Source organism: Gouania willdenowi, chromosome 5 (genome assembly GCF_900634775.1).
Source record: "Gouania willdenowi chromosome 5, fGouWil2.1, whole genome shotgun sequence".
Classification (NCBI taxonomy): Eukaryota; Metazoa; Chordata; class Actinopteri; order Blenniiformes; family Gobiesocidae; genus Gouania; species Gouania willdenowi.
In genome coordinates this window covers 12917199-12934303 of record NC_041048.1, presented here as the reverse complement: position 1 = coordinate 12934303, position 17105 = coordinate 12917199, and the positions used below count along the sequence as shown (strand labels likewise).

General features: G+C 38.2%; 1 protein-coding gene across 3 annotated transcripts in view; it reads left to right on the top strand.

Moving 5' to 3' along the window:
• The window catches only part of LOC114463853 (mitogen-activated protein kinase kinase kinase 12-like), a 38428-nt gene extending 21973 nt beyond the window's left edge, over positions 1–16455 (top strand). For all 3 annotated transcript variants that reach the window (XM_028447683.1, XM_028447680.1, XM_028447679.1), the window contains exons 4-14: positions 30–221; positions 468–626; positions 4422–4580; positions 4701–4809; positions 8906–9015; positions 9231–9347; positions 9556–9693; positions 10564–11254; positions 12756–12823; positions 13239–13539; positions 15416–16455. In XM_028447683.1, the coding sequence (XP_028303484.1) occupies positions 30–221; positions 468–626; positions 4422–4580; positions 4701–4809; positions 8906–9015; positions 9231–9347; positions 9556–9693; positions 10564–11254; positions 12756–12823; positions 13239–13539; positions 15416–15502 (2131 nt within the window). In that variant the 3' untranslated portion in view covers positions 15503–16455. The remainder of the gene's footprint in view (positions 1–29; positions 222–467; positions 627–4421; positions 4581–4700; positions 4810–8905; positions 9016–9230; positions 9348–9555; positions 9694–10563; positions 11255–12755; positions 12824–13238; positions 13540–15415) is intronic.
• Positions 16456–17105: the final 650 nt, after the last annotated feature.

Below are 17105 nucleotides of genomic sequence, written 5' to 3'. Positions count from 1 at the left end.
TCTAATCTTGTGCTGGCATTTCCTTGCAGAGGAATCTGCACACAGGCTCCATGTTACTGCATACTCATGGAGTACTGCGCTCAGGGTCAGCTCTATGAGGTGCTCAGAGCCGGCAGGAAGATCACTCCATCCCTTCTCATGGACTGGGCCATGGGCATCGCAGGAGGCATGAACTACCTTCACCTCCACAAGATCATCCACAGAGACCTCAAGTCACCCAAGTGAGATTTGTTAGGCTTAGTTTGCATTTAGCTTAATGTTAAGCTATTTAGAAAGTAGAAAAGACTGTGACTATGACAATTCAACTAATGAGGTGTGGAAATCTGAGAGGACACTTTCAAAAGGCGAACATTTGACTGTTACTACACTTAGTGCTTTGTTAAGAACTATTAGAGTTCTGTTGGTTTATAATTTCTTATTACTGAAACACAAATGGATTGAATTGATCTACTGTTGAATTTCCGTAGCATCCTGATTACTTATGACGATGCTGTGAAGATCTCCGACTTCGGCACATCCAAGGAGCTCAGTGACAAGAGCACCAAGATGTCATTTGCTGGCACCGTGGCCTGGATGGCTCCTGAAGTCATCCGCAATGAACCCGTCTCGGAGAAAGTGGACATTTGGTAGGTTCCACAATCCTTTAAACCAGTGGTTCTCAAACGTATTTGGCACAAGTACCCCCTGTTCTCTTACCTCTCAATCCAAGTTCAGTTACAACGTTTTGCCCCAAATACTGTGAAAAACAACTATACAGCCTACTAATGGAATGATTGAGTGATAACACACATTTTAAAGAATCTCATTTTGTAAATAAGTGTAAAAAAACAGTATTTAGTGCAGTGGTTCCCAACCTTTTTTGGATCGTGACCCTGTTTTGATATCAAGAATTTCTGGCAACCCCAAAGAATATTTTTTTCTAGAATTAGTTTTGGATCATGTTTTAGATTTTCTCTCTTTTTTTTTTTTTTTACTGCATTTTAGTTCAACTAGATTTATATTTCACAAAGTGAAAAAATAGGAATATAGTTGTTTGTGTTGTTTTAATTTTTTTTTAAATAATATTTTTTTAAAAAAATCTGTTTTAATTTTTCAGAAATTTCAAGCGACCTCATTTAAATTCCAGGTGACCCCACATGGGGTCCTGACCCCAAGGTTGAAAAACACTGATTTAGTGGCTCTTGAATATATTTATTTCTATAGTTCTTATCATTTCAGGTCATTTCACGCATTGTGTGGGACCAAGATTGACACTTTGTTCATTTTCCAGTCTCTCTCTCCCAAGTACCCCCTATAGTGTCATTGCGTACCCCTAGTGGTACACGTACCCCCATTTGAGAAACTGTGTGTTTGCTCTGATTTAAAACAGCTCTTTATAATTTGTCTCCTCTGCCACTGGATCAACGTTGAATCTAGTTAGCTTCAGTCTACTATACAGTACAGAACTAAGGATCATATTTCTTGAAAATCTATTAAGTATCATGTACAATATCTCATTACATGAAACCTTATAGGGTCTCTGCCTATCTGATGGCTTGCCCTACGTTCAGTGCACAACTTTCCTTTGCCTCTTTCGCTCTCCTATTCTACATCCCTCCATCAGTCTTCTCCTCCATCCTGAGAGGAGCACTGGCTAATTTAATAATTGATTTGCCAGATGCTGCAGTGCTCAGGAGAGGCTGGAATAACCTTCCAAGCCTGCGGATGGTTTGGCCCCGAGCCAGCAGTGCATTAGGGGTAAAAGTGAAAATAGGATTAAAAAGCTTTTGATGCAGAGTGAAAGCAAGGCTTGGGTGTGCTGCGTATAGTTTGTTTAAATGTATGTAAATCACTTGACAGCAGTCCATACTGTGCCAAAGAAAAAGCTGCAAGTATCGTCAAACATTGGCAATAATCACCTCTATTTTATTCTGACAAACATTGACAGCTTGATGACACAATATTTATTTTTTCCGTTTAACATGTTCATCTTTGTTTGTGCATTTCCATTATTATAAATCTATTTTTGTATTAGTGATTTTTCTGGAGTTGTTACATTGTTTTTATACAAGCCAATTATTTTACCGCTATGCAAAGTAGTGTTAATCCACAATAATAATAATAATAATAATAATAATAATAATAATAATAATATATTTAGTTTGAAAACACTTTTCAATAAACTCAAAGACATTTTATGAACAGACTAAAATAACATCAAATAATACAGTGATAAAAATATAAATATGAAAAAGAGAAAGAACATCAGTAAAAAAAAAAAAAAGGCAGAAAAGTGAGTGGAACATAAAGTGCTAATGTTAGTCATCATGGTTGATAGAACTTCAGACTTTTTTTTTTTTTTAATTACTCTCGAATTCTCTCTAATAATCATTATTATTGTTGTTCATATCATTTTGTGACCTAAAAATTTACTGATTTTTCTTAATGTTTTTTCACATGTGCATTTTACATTTTAAAGCAACATTTGATGGAATTAATATTTGTTTAAAGTCTTAATAAAAGCATTTAAATATCATTAATATATATTATTAAGTATTATTTCTGCATCATGTTAGGATTTGTAAAATCTTTACCACAATATATAATTTAAAAAAAAGAATAATTTCCTGGTTTCTATGAAAATCTCTTAGTCATTATTCTCTGAAAAACATGTTTTTCTTAAGATTTCTTACAGAACCTTTTGCATAGATAATAGAGTCTTTAATCCCTAGGTTGTGACTCACTATTGGACCATAGAAGATTTGGTATTGGAAACCAGTTGGAGGGGAAAAGAATTGTTTTACACTAAAGGCTTTTATTTATTTATTTTTAAATGCTGTGGGTACTTCCTGCTCTCACATCTGGTCCACAGCTGCAATTTCAAAAAAGACGAATCATGAAAGCCCAGCTTTGTAAAATAAAGCCACTGGATCAACTCAACTCTCACCACTTTGCTCTGAAACACGTCCTGGTAACACTGAAGTCATCTAAAAATACACACATAATTATCACACACTACCTTTATGCTGCGTGTGATGCTATTGGCACCTTGGATACTGTACGTGGCAACCACGTCACCATGGCAACCTAGAGAGTCACCAGCAATGAAGAGACCCAGTCAATTTCCCCATTGGCCTGTAATCACATGAACCAAATGTCCAATTACCCCAGTGGATTAAACTGGTCAATACTTAGTGTTTTTAAACTTTCTGGTTCAAGCTACCAATGAAACACAGACATTAATAGAAAAACAACATCAAAAAGTCAGTGATTCTATATAATATTCCTTTTTTAAAGCATAGCAATCATCAGCAAATTGAAGCGTTTGTCTTTATAGGGGTTTTTTTTACATTTTGAAATGATGTACAAAGGCTTGAAACCCCTCCCTATAGTTTCTATAATGATTGAGTATTTACAGAAGTTATCCATCTATTACAGGGATGTCAAACTCATTTTAATTCAGGGGCCAAATATGGGCCAGTTTGATGTCAAGTGGGTGGCAGATTTTACAATTTTATCATCAATTGTGCCCTAGTTTTTTAGTATCAGTCCCTGCCCGATCTTCACTTAAAAAATTTGTGATTTTGTAACCACTTTATGTGTAATTTAGAGGAATTTTGTGAAATTGCAAGACTTGTGGAAAAATTGAGAGTTGTTTCCACAATTTACAATTAAAAATGACACCATTCATGCAATATAAACAAAGGAAAATGGCAAACCCCAAAAGATATTGTAGAGTTTCATTAAAATGGTGAATTGGCAATATCTACAACTGGATTATTTGGTCATTTACACAATAATTCATGTTTTTTCTGTAATTTTTACTGTCTCCTGTGGGCCAAATTGGATGCTCTAAAGCAGTGTTTCTCAAATGGGGGTACACGATGGCACTACGGGGGTACTTGAGAAAGAAGTAGTTTTAGTTAAAAATGCTAATCATAATAATGATGATGGATATGATCTTGATTAGAACATGAACTGAAAATACAAAGGTCAGTCTTGGTCCCACACTGGGTGGGAGATGGCCAGAAATGATAAAAACTATAGAAATGTATCTCTTCATGAGACACTAACAGTTTTTAATTCCACTTATTTACAAAGTTCGATTCTTTAAAACATGTGTTATCACTCATTCATTCCGTCATTATGTTCTATAGTTCTGTTTTCATAGTATTCTGAGTAAAATATTGTCGTTGGACAAAGGGGGTATTTTGATTTAGAAATAAGAGAAAGGTGGTACTTGAGCCAAAAAAGGTTGAGAACCACTGTCCTAAAGAGCCGGAATTCGGCCCCAGGCCTTGACTTTGACACATGTGATCTATTACAACCTCAAAAACCAGATGTATTGCTTGTCAAGCATCAAAAGTGACTTCTGCTGCCATTATTAGCTCATTACACGTCTGTGTCAATGTATCTGAGAGGAAACGTGTGTGTCTGTGCAGGTCGTTTGGTGTCGTCCTGTGGGAGATGCTGACAGGAGAGGTTCCCTATAAGGATGTGGATTCCTCCGCCATCATTTGGGGAGTGGGCAACAACAGTTTGCAGCTACCAGTGCCTGATAGCTGCCCAGACAGCTTCAAGCTGCTCCTGAGGCAATGCTGGTGAGTGGAAATCAAGCATTTGAGATTATAGTGAGATTTGATAGTTTTTAAAAGAAGGACAGACAGGCAATAAAAGTCCACACAGACATTATCAGACATGTTTGATTCTACCGTGCACAGGAACTGTAAGCCCAGAAACCGGCCGTCCTTCAGACAGATCCTCCTGCACCTGGACATCGCCTCAGCAGATATACTGTCCACCCCTCAGGAGACCTACTTTCAATCTCAGGTTAGAGTTACTTTTAACTTTGATATTTCCTACTGAGAGAAGAATGGACTCATCTATGTTCATATGGGCATTAATCGACAGTATTGATCTCAAATGGCCTTCATTGCTGCTCCATTGTTTTAGTGCCTTACATCCACATAAAACATCCATCAATAGTCTAATGCAAGGATGGGAAACTTTTATCACAGTGGGGGCCACACAAATGGGATTGTCTGATCCGAGGACAGCATTATCCACATTTATGTCAGCATTTAGAATAATGATCGATCTGATAATTAATACAGGAAAGAACAAAAGGTTTGTGTGTTTGGAGTCATTCTTGGTTATTTTCATTGTCATTTTGTTTTTCCGTTTGTTTGTTTTTTAATCATTAGATTAGATGTGTTTTTGTTATCATTTTGTGATGTTTGGGAGTTATTTTGTGTTGCTGTTTTGTATATTTTTCTGTCATTTTGTGTGTTTTGGTTGTTTTCTGCCATTCGTTTTGTGTGTTTTACAAGTAATTGTGTCCATTTTGTTGTCATATTGTGTTTTTGGACTAATTTTTGTATATTTTTGTTGTTGTTTATGTATTTTTTGATGCCATTTGTATATTTTTCTGTCATTTTGTGTATCATTGTTGTCATTTTTTGCATTTTTTGGGGGGACCGCAGAAAATGAGTGTGGGGGCCGCTAGTTCCCCATGTCGGGTCTAGTGTCTATGTGGCTGTGCTTATTCATCTGTATTAGCTAGATGCACAAATAAGGGCTTTCATCAGTTCTGTAGTTTATGGATGCACCATGATGTTGTTTGGAAGGTTCTTTGCGTTAAAGGAGGGAATTGTGTGTTTCTGAGATTTGCAGAGATCTTTACCTCTGGGACTTTGTGGTTTTCACATGCATTGAAGCATTTAATCAGTGACACCTTGTACTCTGGTCTGTAACATTTCCTGCCCCTAACTCATTTTTCCTTGCATGTATGCTTTGTATGTTTTTCTCAAAGTAATTACTGGTACTGTAGTACTTTCCTTGTTAATGTAATGGGTTGTAAATGTGTGTCAGTAGGTTCTCCTGAACCCTCTCCTGTGTTTGAGCGATTAGAGTGCTTTCACACTGGTATAATTGGAGGTTTTTATACTATTTTTTTTTTTTTATCATTTAGCTATTTCATTTCTTTGTTTTATTATTATTGAGTGGTTGGAACAAATTTCCATGTCTTATTTTTCTACTTACCCTAAAAACTGAGTAGAAAATCTGTTTTATTAGCTTGAAAACAAATGATTACTTCTGTTCACAAATCCTTTTGGGGTCAGCAGCTTTATTTATATATAAATATTCTGGCAATGCTCAAAAAAACCTTTCTTAAAAAAAAATCAAATCAATCAAATAACCTTGTTTCATCTCGTTCATCTGCACTTTATCATCTGCCAGCAGACAGCAGTCGTGCGTCATAAACTTGCAGTGTCACGTGTGCTGCTTATTATATTCGTGTGTGTGTGTGTGTGTGTGTGGGGGGGAAGATGGAGGCTACTGTTGGACCCAAAACACAAATGTATTTAAGGACACAGGGTTTAGAAAAGTGTAATAGTGTCGAGTATATGCGGTTTTCTCAGACATGCTGGACCACAAATCCATTTATATCTCGAGCATAGACCATCACAAGACACACCCGTGAACTAAACTAGATTTCACTCATTCCTTATGGTAACTGGTTTTATCCTATGATATCAAACAGAAAGCTCTTTTTCTCCCTTTGCTTCTCCTTGATTTTCTATTTCTCCCTGGCTCGCTCTCTCTCTCTCTGCCCTGCAGCCGTCCCCACCTTTTCTCCTCTCGGCCCCGTAATGGATTTTTCTTGTGACGTTAGAAAGAAGTATTTGCTGCTGAAGTGTATTGATTGCTTTAATGGTCCAGTGCAGGGAGTAAAGAGAGGGGCATAGAAGAGTATGCACCAAGTCCATTAGCCTAATAAGAATTTCTCATGCACAAGAACACACACACATACACATACACACGCGCGCGCACCTCACACATGCATAAATCCGCCTTCCTCTTGTCCTTTGACAGGTTTCAGATAACGGCTGTCAAGATCCACTGTGGAGCAGAAAATGCCCACTCGGCAGATTTTATTCCCTTCATGTCACGTCAGTTCAGGCCCAATTCTCTCTGCTCACGGTGTATTGATTCTCATCCGACAGCTTAATGGGTTGTGTTTCAGGGATACAAAGGAACCTCAGTTTCTTAGGACATTAAGAACCCACGTTTAGCAGATCAAAACATTATGAGTGGATCCCCTGGTAATGTACGGCACACACTTGTGAGGTAACCTTACCAGGTAATCTACATAAATGGATGAAATTGGCAACTTCTTTATGGGAAAAACCTTGAATAATAAAGTACTATAATAGTGTGAGGGAAAAACCACGTTTAATCTCAAAGTGTCTCCTTACGATTTGAGCAGTAGATTGAACGTGGAGTAGGTATTTATATGACCTCTATGGTTTATTCCTCATTCTGCTGAAAGAGGCCAGTGGCTTTAGGGAATAACATTGTGTTTTCATGAGGACCTATAGGTCAGAGGTTCCCAACCTTTTTTCAGGGTCGTGACCCCATTTTTATATCACAAATTTCTGGCGACCCCAGAGGCTTTTTTCTCTCTAAAATTAGTTCTTTGCTCATATTTGTTATGTACTGTGTTACTGAGGACAAAGTGACAATATTTTTAATCTACATTTTATTTGAACTAGATTTATATTTAAGGAAGTGAAAGTATAGAATACAGTTGTTTGAGATTGTGTGTGGTATTTTAGAATAATAAGAAAGAATAACAAACACTTGAGAATGCACCCAGGAAATGCCCCTGAACATGTTTACCTTCTGTTAAATTATTGTTTTTTGTTTTCATTTATTGATTCATTTCATTTCTTTATTTTTATGTTGTTTTTTTATTTTCTTACATTTATGAGTTATTTGTATGTCATAAATTGCAAATAAAAACAAAGTTTAAAAAACGAAAAGAAAAAGAATAATTATTATTTAAGCTCTTTCAAGCTTTCTACCCCTGTCTATTTCTGTGATATTATGTATTGTTTTTTTTAATTGTGCAAAATAAAGAAATACAAATAAATAAATAAAAACACAAATTTAAAAAAAGAATCATTTAAAAATATAATCTTAATCAGTAATATTTTATTATCACTAGACGTTTCAGGCGACCCCATTTTATTTCCATGTGAAGTCGTGACCCCAAAGTTGAAAACCTCAGAGCTAGGTGGTAAAAGTCAAAGAAACATCCCTCAGTTCTTAACAATGCATCCATGAATTGCATTCATCTTCGAGTGCATATTAAAGTTAACAGCGCATGTGACTTATTTTTTAACATGATGAACCACTATTTTCCATTGATACTCTGATGCCCACAAAGCTCATGTGTTTCCTGCTGTCGGCAGATGCCACAATTGGCTTTCTGACCAGTCCTTGGCAAGCAATCACCTTTGTAGCAAAATTATGTATGGCAGACATGGAGGTTTTTTTTTTTTTTTTTTCAAAAAGAACCAGCCATAATATACTGATCAATTTGAGGAGCTTTTTTGGCTGGTTCCATTACGCTTTGATGAATTACCTTGTTTTTATTTTGTTTCCTTGGACCACCTTTAATGAAGAAAGACCACTGCAGACTATAGGAAACACTAGGAGATGGGGAATAGTGCAAAAGAGCTGCAGTTGTGGAGATGCTGACACAGCAATTACACCTTTGCCTGGTCAAACTGGCTCAAAGTTTCATGCTCCCCACATTAACAATAATAATATGTCCACTGTCTGTGTAGTATTTCATTTATGTATCTTCTGTTCCTGCTTTATCCTGTACAGACTCACAGGGACCAACTAGTGCCTATCCAAGCTTTTATTACACAGAAACAATCACATTCATTCCAATGGACACTAATGAAACAAATATCCATCAGCCATTAACTAACACCTTGAGACAGATGTAGACAGTACCTCCAATAGATAAATGTATACATTAATCATCCCATAAAAGCAGGAGGTTGTAACCGTTAAACGCTATACGTTGCTAGCACTCGTTCTGATGTCTGCATTGGTCATTTTTCACCAGGCTGAGTGGAGGGATGAAGTGAGACACCACTTTGAGAAGATCAAGTCCGAGGGGACGTGTCTTCACAGGCTGGATGAGGAACTGATTAAACGGCGCAGAGAAGAGCTCAGGTTAGATCTAAGAGCACACGCCGTCTAAGCACCACTTTGTTTTAGTTACTCATTCCGATAAGGGAATAGATGTATCTTATTGGAGAAATAACATTTAAAGTCTTTATCTTGAGAAGAAGAATAGACGATATGATACATAAATGTGAGATTTAATAACAGCTGCACTAATGGCTGAAGAGACACATCATTTGCATATTCGTTTTTCTTTCATTCAGGCATGCACTGGACATCCGGGAGCACTATGAGAGGAAACTGGAGCGAGCCAACAATCTCTACATGGAGCTCAATGCTATCATGCTACAGCTCGAGATCAAAGAGAAAGAGCTTCTCAAGTATGAAAACCGTCATGTTGTTCACATCAAATACGCTGATAATGGGGCAGTTTTAAACGTTTAGTTACCTTTGTACTTTGCACTGATCTCTGAAATAGTTTTTTAGTTTTTTGAATTAATGTACGAGTCATACCAAAAGCCCAAAAATCAAGCCTTTCTGTTTGTATCTAAATACACATTGATTGTTGTCATTGTGCTTTAACACCAGGAGGGAGCACTCACTGGACAAGAAGTACCCAGGCTGCTTCAAGCACCACAGTTCCAGGCAGTCGGCCTCGTCCAACTCTATGGAGAAGCTAATGAAGAAACGCAACGTACCCCAAAAACTGCCCTCGCACAGCAAGAGGTGAGACGTAATGATCACACAGTTTGTCCTAGATATACCCAAAAAAGGTTGTAAACAATAGATTGCAGATAGGGAGATTTATATCTATGATGCTACTTAAGGGTGGACTGGCCATCTGGCATACCGGGCATCGTCCCAGTGAGCGAGTGGAGGCAGACAGGTGGCCTTAAATGGTCTAAAAGTGGCAAAAACGTGGCAAGAAAAGAGTGAAAAATGACTAAAATTGGCCAAAAGCAGTCAAGAGTGGCCAAAAAATGGGCAAATAAAGAGGAACCAGGTGGTATGTAATGGCAAAGGGTAGCTTAAATAGGCAAACAATTGTGAAAAAGGGCAAACGTGGAGCAAAAAGAGGTAAAATGTAGGGAAATAGGAAATAAATGGTATTTATTGGGCAAAAGTTAGCTCATTGGGATGAAAAGTGACCAAAAAAATTCAAGAATGGACAAAAATTGGATAAAAGTCTCAAAAAGAACTTGGAATATTTATTTGCAAAAGGTAGCTGAAGTCTGAAAAAAGTGTCAAAAGATGCTAAAATGGAACAAAGGAAGTTGCAAAATGGCCAAAGGAAATAGGTAAAAAGGGGTTGAAAAAGTTCCCCCTTTTAAGGTTTTCTGGGAAATTAATCATTAAAATCTAGACATAGCATCACTGACTTAATAACAGCTTCTACATGGTGTCCGCTGATAATGTAGTGGACTGGTCTGGACAGAAAATGCCAGGGCTGAATTTCTGTCCCAGTCCACCCATGATGCTACTTACAGTAAAAAAGATTTCTTGCAGTAGCGTTAAACTGAAATGATCTTTGTGGTGGTGTATTATAAGTCCTAATAGCCAACCACTTAAACAAAATCATTATTCCTCTCCTTTCAGGCCAGATTTACTGAAGTCAGAAGTCATCCTCCCAAAGCTGGACTCATCCATCACCCAGGTCACGATCCCCACCAAGGGCTCCACCTCCCCCAATCGCTCCCGCAGAGGAAAACCTCGCTACAGAAAGGCAGGCAAAGGCAGCAGTGGGGATCTGGCTCAGCTTAAAGCCACCCTGTCTTCGTCTTTAGCGATGGTGAACGCAACATCCTCTGTTCCCAGCAGTAAAAACCATCTAGACCCCAGCGCGGCCCTCAGGGGCCTGCAGCATGACCTGCTACTCAAGAAAATGTCCTCCTCCAGCCCCGACCTCATTTCCACCACGCTGGAGGCCGAAGGCCGGAGGAAGGGGCAGATGAGGTCCGGACTAGACCGAACGGGCAGTCAGAGTGCCTCAGCGGGGCTGGAGGAGGATCGGACAGGAGGAGCAGAGGAGGGGCCCGATGTGGGAGCAGGGACCCCTCCTCGCAGTGACACCCCCAGTGAGGAAGCAGGGTCTATTCCCTTCTCAAGCAGCCCTGATTCCCCATGTGGGAGAGGAGCAGCTGCTGGGAGAACATCTGTACTCGGGACCCCTCGTGTCCCCCATGAGGGTGAGGAAAAGGAGGAGGGGACGGTGATCACACGCTCACCCAGAAGTCAACGGCTGACTCCTGCTGCACTGCTGTACAGAGCCGCAGTCACACGTAGTCAGGTGAGACCCAATATTCTCACTTTTTTATTTTGCCTTTTAAATTAAAAATATTCCAAAGTAAAATATATTTCTGTACATTAATTAGTTCATGCTCATTATTTTTAATTTATTTAATTAATATTGTGGCCATTAGAAGCTGATATACAGAATGCTATTGTAGAAACTAATGTTTCCTCTTCTATTGCTGTTAGTTTATTGTTATAGGAGTTTTTGTAACTTCATATTAAAATCTCTATGCGCAGCAAAAAAAAGAAAAAGATGACATTATTATTTACGTACAGTGCTATGATGTAGATTTAATCAGGTATTTAAAAGCGATAATTAAAAATGGAAGACTCACCAGTGCCGAGCAGCTGCTGTATTTTCAGCGTCCAAGTTCCCTTGTTTTCGTGCAGTTTAGTAGCTTAGCTTTTGTCGCCACAGTTGAGGGTTTGAAACCCGGCTATTGCAATCAAATTTTGCTATTGGCTGAGAATGGAGGTTTCCAGATGAAACTCCTCCACGTACGGTAGCTCACAGCTGGCCAGCCTTTCATTGGCAGGCCTGAGCCACGTAGGACGCTTGAACCGCACAACTAGAAACTTCATTCTTAATTCTAACTACCTCATGTCTTGCTGTGATGTAACAGATGTCTGACCTATGACATGGAACCAAACCTCATGAAACCTTCTTCACCTCAGTAGGAGAGTTAAGCAGACCCTCACCCAGTGTTAGACCTGTTTCACGTTCCGTTAATGGTCATGGATTAACCTACGTGTCAATGTAGTGATTATTAGCTTCGCTTTGGGACTAGGACTGTTGTTCATCCTACATGTGATTATTATCCGAGGTTAGCAGTTGTAACAAAAGTTAGCAAAACTAGATATTTGATTTAGAGTACGGTCTTATTTGCTGACATGTCTTTGCGTTAAAAGAAACATATTTACCGTATTTTTCGGACTGTAAGGCGCACTAGCAATGAATGGGTCTGACTGGGTCTATTTTCATACATAAGGCGCACCGGACTATAAGGGGCACCGGTTTGTTATTATTATTATTATTATTATTATTATTATTATTATTATTATTATTATTATTAAGACGCATTAAGCAAAACAAAATAGTCTGATAAGTCAAACTTTATTCAACTCATTAACAATAACTCAATATTGTTCAGTTTAACACATAAAATACAGAACAATGCACTCACTTTTATAGTTCAGTATGTTGAAGCACAGTACAGGTACATATCACTCCACGAGGCGCCTGACTACGGTAGCCCTAAAGTGCCAAAAATTCATAAAGCAGTGCAGCTCCATAGTTTACCAAAGTTGTACTAAAACATTTTGACATATTAATTTCATACATAAGGCGCACCTGATTAAAAGGCGCACTGTCGATTTTTGAGAAAATTAAAAGATTTTAAGTGCGTCTTATAGTCCAAAAAATACGGTACTTACATTTTTTGAGTCAAACAAAGCCTCGTTATTGTGTATCTAAACTCACTGGCTGGTGTTTTTAGAGACGTGGAGTTTCATCAGAGGAGGAGGAAGGCGAGGTGGACAGTGAAGTGGAGTTACCAAGAAGAAGGTAAGATTCACTAGACTGGAGCGGAGTCTCGAATTGCCTGCTTTAAATAGGCCAAAACCATCTGATCAGATTATTTTTTTTTGCTATTATCGGACCGGTTTCTAAATTTCAGTATCAGAATGGGACACCCCAACAAAAATCATCTTTGGTGTGTTGAAATCAGGAATTTATCCCTGTTATTTTGGATTTCTTTTCTGTTTGTAAGACCAAACACAGTCACACAGTCATCCCAAAAATATTTCACCTTCTATTTCTTCATATAATTACGATAAAGGGAATAACGTACATTTTTTTAATCAGAACTCCGAAGCACCCCATAGAAAAAAGGGTTATCTATTCCTCCCGGTAGTCGTACAGGTCTTTTAACTGACTAACTTGCATTATGTACTTACGTTGTTGTTGGTGATTTACTCAGACGTCCCGTCAGCATCACCAAATGCCAGTCACTGTCGACGTTCAGCTCAGAGAACCTGTCTGTGTCGGACGGCGAAGAGGGAAACACGACTGACCACTCCCACAGCGCCACGCCCGACGTGGTCAGCACCAACACCGACGAGCGGCTGGACGATAAAAGCGATGACTTGTTGTCTCAGGGATCTGAGATTCCTGCTGACCCATCTGATCCGACCCAGCTAGGCTCAGACGGACTGTCTGAGAAAGAGGCCATTCTGCAACAAGTCAAGACGCAGCTCGCTTCAAGTGATCATAATTTTGAGGTTTGTTTTTTTTTTTTTTTTTTTTTTAAAGTTGTAAATTTTGGCAATATTTTACTTGAAGTTTTATACATAAAGGCTGACATTACGTTGACATTATAATGACATAACACCTGTCATTAGCATGAATAAGGTGTCACAAAGGCTGTCATTAAGTGTCGTTTGTTACTCTAATCCTACCCCTAACCCCACTAGATCCCACCACCTAACCCAAAAAATGCCAACATAGCTCCAAAGGTGTCATAATTTCATGATGATAGCCTTCATAACACCTGATTCATGCTAATGACAGCTTAATGTATAAAACTTCAAGTAAAGTGTCACCAAATTTTTAAACTCTAATGACCTTGATGTTTATTTTTAAAAGAGTAACTAAACCCCAAATTATTTTTTTCTGCTGAAAACAAATGTAATTGTGTATGAAGTAGAGTTGTTGTTTATTCTTGTCCAACTAATGACATTTTAGTCAAAGTATTCAAATTTGGCATATTTTGTTGTAAAAATGTAAGAGTGACTGCCCTCTATGGGTTGAAACCTGGCTATTGCAATCAAATTTTGCTATTGGCTGAGAATGCTAGTCTGTGGCTTCTTACGTCATGACCCACCTCTGTTGGCCCCGCCCCTACTATAAAAACTAGCACCTGTTGACTCTGCAATCTGTGCCGAGTAGGTTGGATTGAAAGAATTGTGAATCCAACAAACCAAATTTAGTTTTTCAAAAATAGCTGTTGAAAACACACATACAGTATAATCTTTTTTAAAACATGCAACATGCACATTTCACAGCATGTCTGTCAAAAGAAAAGTTACTTTCAAAATAAAAGACAAGTCCAACATGAGATACATGTTGGACTTGTATCTCCCACCCAGTACAGGTCCGCGACCTACTAGTTTAGAAGCGGTGGCATAGACTGTCTTAACCACTCCAGGAGTCCCGCCCATAATCAATGAATTTCTAGTCTAGATGCGCATCAGCCAAAACCTCTGAGTTTTTTCACTCTTTAAAGTTGCAGTCCGTAACTTTCAGATCCCTCCCTCCCCCTCCGCTGCTCTCTTGCCCTGCCTCCAAAGTCCCTCCCTCAGAGGAGCTAACAAGCTAACGTTAGCCTGGCAGCAACATCACAGTAATATAACATGCACTGTTAAAAGCATATTACTGCAGCGCTTCTCTCTCTCAATGTGCACACACCAATCTATCAGCAGCAGCAACAACAGAGTCTCACTTACAGCAGCCCACACGAGTTGTAAAGGCTGCTGTTTGCAATGCACACACGGACAAACAACACATGCACCACAGAGTTCTAGTGCAACAATTATAAATCAAACATAATGGAAATCAAGCAGCAGTAATTACCTTTCAAGCAGAAAAGTCACCAATTCCATCTTCTACTCCTCCAGACCATACACTGTAAAAAAAAAAAAAAAAGGTGGCGCTCCAGGCACTACCTTGCTATGAGCATTGCTGTGTTTTGGCCACCGCAGAAAGGGGTGGGGCCTGTGAGCAACAGCTGTCAGACAGTCTATCAAACACAATCATGGCTCTGATTGGTTCTTTTTACTCGGTCACGGTGCCTTCTGGCAATCTGCCAAAGGTAGTAGTAGGAGTAGTTTTTCACACAAACTACTATTTACATGTAAAAATGTCCTTACATAGTGACAGCTTTAGCAAATATGACAAAAAGTCACATTTATAAGAGTTACAGACTGCACCTTTAAAAAATTAAGTATAAAAAACAGATTTTGCTACATTGGCTACCAAATTTAGGGGATTTTCTGTATTTTATTGTTTCCATATAAATGAGACATCTTTGAAGTAAATAGACACTCGTCTGTACTTCTTCGTCATGTTCTAAAGATAATTTTCTTCCCTTTAAACCAGGGTCTGTACGATGACTCGGACTGCGACAGTGCAGAGTTGGACCATTCCTGCAGTGCGGAGCCCAACCAGCCGGCAACCAACTGGTGAAAACCGAACACTTCCACCCACTCAAACGCCCATAGATCTGCCCTCAAAATACCTCTCCACTCCTCGCAGACCTTAGAAATCCTCAAGTCGTGGTGAGGGAAATCACAGTGACGCAGGAACTAAAGCCTCGATCACAGATCACTTCATATCCTGAAGGGAAAACATGGAAAAATCCCATTTCCTCTGGAGACGCACTTACCACAGGGATGTGAAACAGACTTGGTGCACTGACGGAAAAGCATTCCCCCCGTGGTGTTTTCTCCATAGCAACCCTAATACCAGTCAATCAGCCTCAGTGAAAACACATTAGGCTTGAGCAGTGTTTCACGACTATTGTTTTGTCTTTTTTTTTTCATGAGACTTCCTTACTTAATGTTTGTTTACAAATGCATGAATTTATTTTATGCCAAAAAAAAAACAATAACTTTCTTCAGGGTTTTATGTTTATTCTTCATCACTGGAGCTGTTTTTTTTCTGTGGACTTCATTCACGTAAATATATAAATGACTTCCTCATTGTATCACGATGCAATTGCTCCTAAAACTTTATGCACTACTTAATTTATTGTTGCTTTATTTATAATTCAAGATGATTTATTGAAACATGTTTACATTTGTTTATTTATTTTCCCATCATGAATTATGTTTCCATTTTTTTTTTTTTTAGGTCTCAGTGTAAATATGTGATGATGTAAAATGAACAAATTTTTTAAAATGTGAGATTGTATTATTTAAGGTGCTAATGTTTCTAATAAGGTGACACTACTCTATTTGAAGCTGGTTAAGCTGAACGTGGTAGAATGTACTGTAGCTGCTGTTCATGTCTAAGCGTCGAAACACTGATTTAAAAAAAAAAAAAGTAAAGTATGTGAACAAAAAAGAAGAGAAACAGAGTCTGCTCTGGAGCCACAGCTGGACTCATTCATACTAGTCTTTAATAAAAATGAATACAATTGCGACCATATTGGAGGTGTGGATAGCATGATTTTTTTTGAAACGTCTGAATCACTCGAGCACTACTGACACTAACATGAAATATATGAGGTGGGAAACTGTAATACAATCATTTTACTGGGTCCAAGAAATCTGAAGCTCTTCTAACAAAACAACCACAACAATTTAAATCAGGGATTTTATTTTATTGAAAAGTACCTTTCAGGCCACCCAAGAACACTTTACAATAAAATCTTAAGGGGGACATAAGTGCAATTTTATTTACAGTAAGTGGACCAGACCTGTAAAATAATGATCTATAAATAAGAAGAAATCTAAATTTGGCTTTGTTTTAGTGCAAATAAGCATCATTATATGGACTTTCTAAACTATCCTTTTAAAAGAAAATGATTAAAATTTTAATATAAAAAAAGGGAGCGCACTCCTGATCCTGATCATGGAACCATATAATTATTTGCACTTTAAAGGATTGGAACTAAATCCTATCCACAGTAGGTCCAAATGTATGGGCACCACCATTTTTCAAATATTTGTAATGAAAAGTGCAATTTTAATGTGATCTGGATTAAACTGGGTAATTGAGATTAAATTACGAACTGAGATAGAATTTTTGGAAATGTCACGAATGAGATTTTATTTTTCAAACTCCA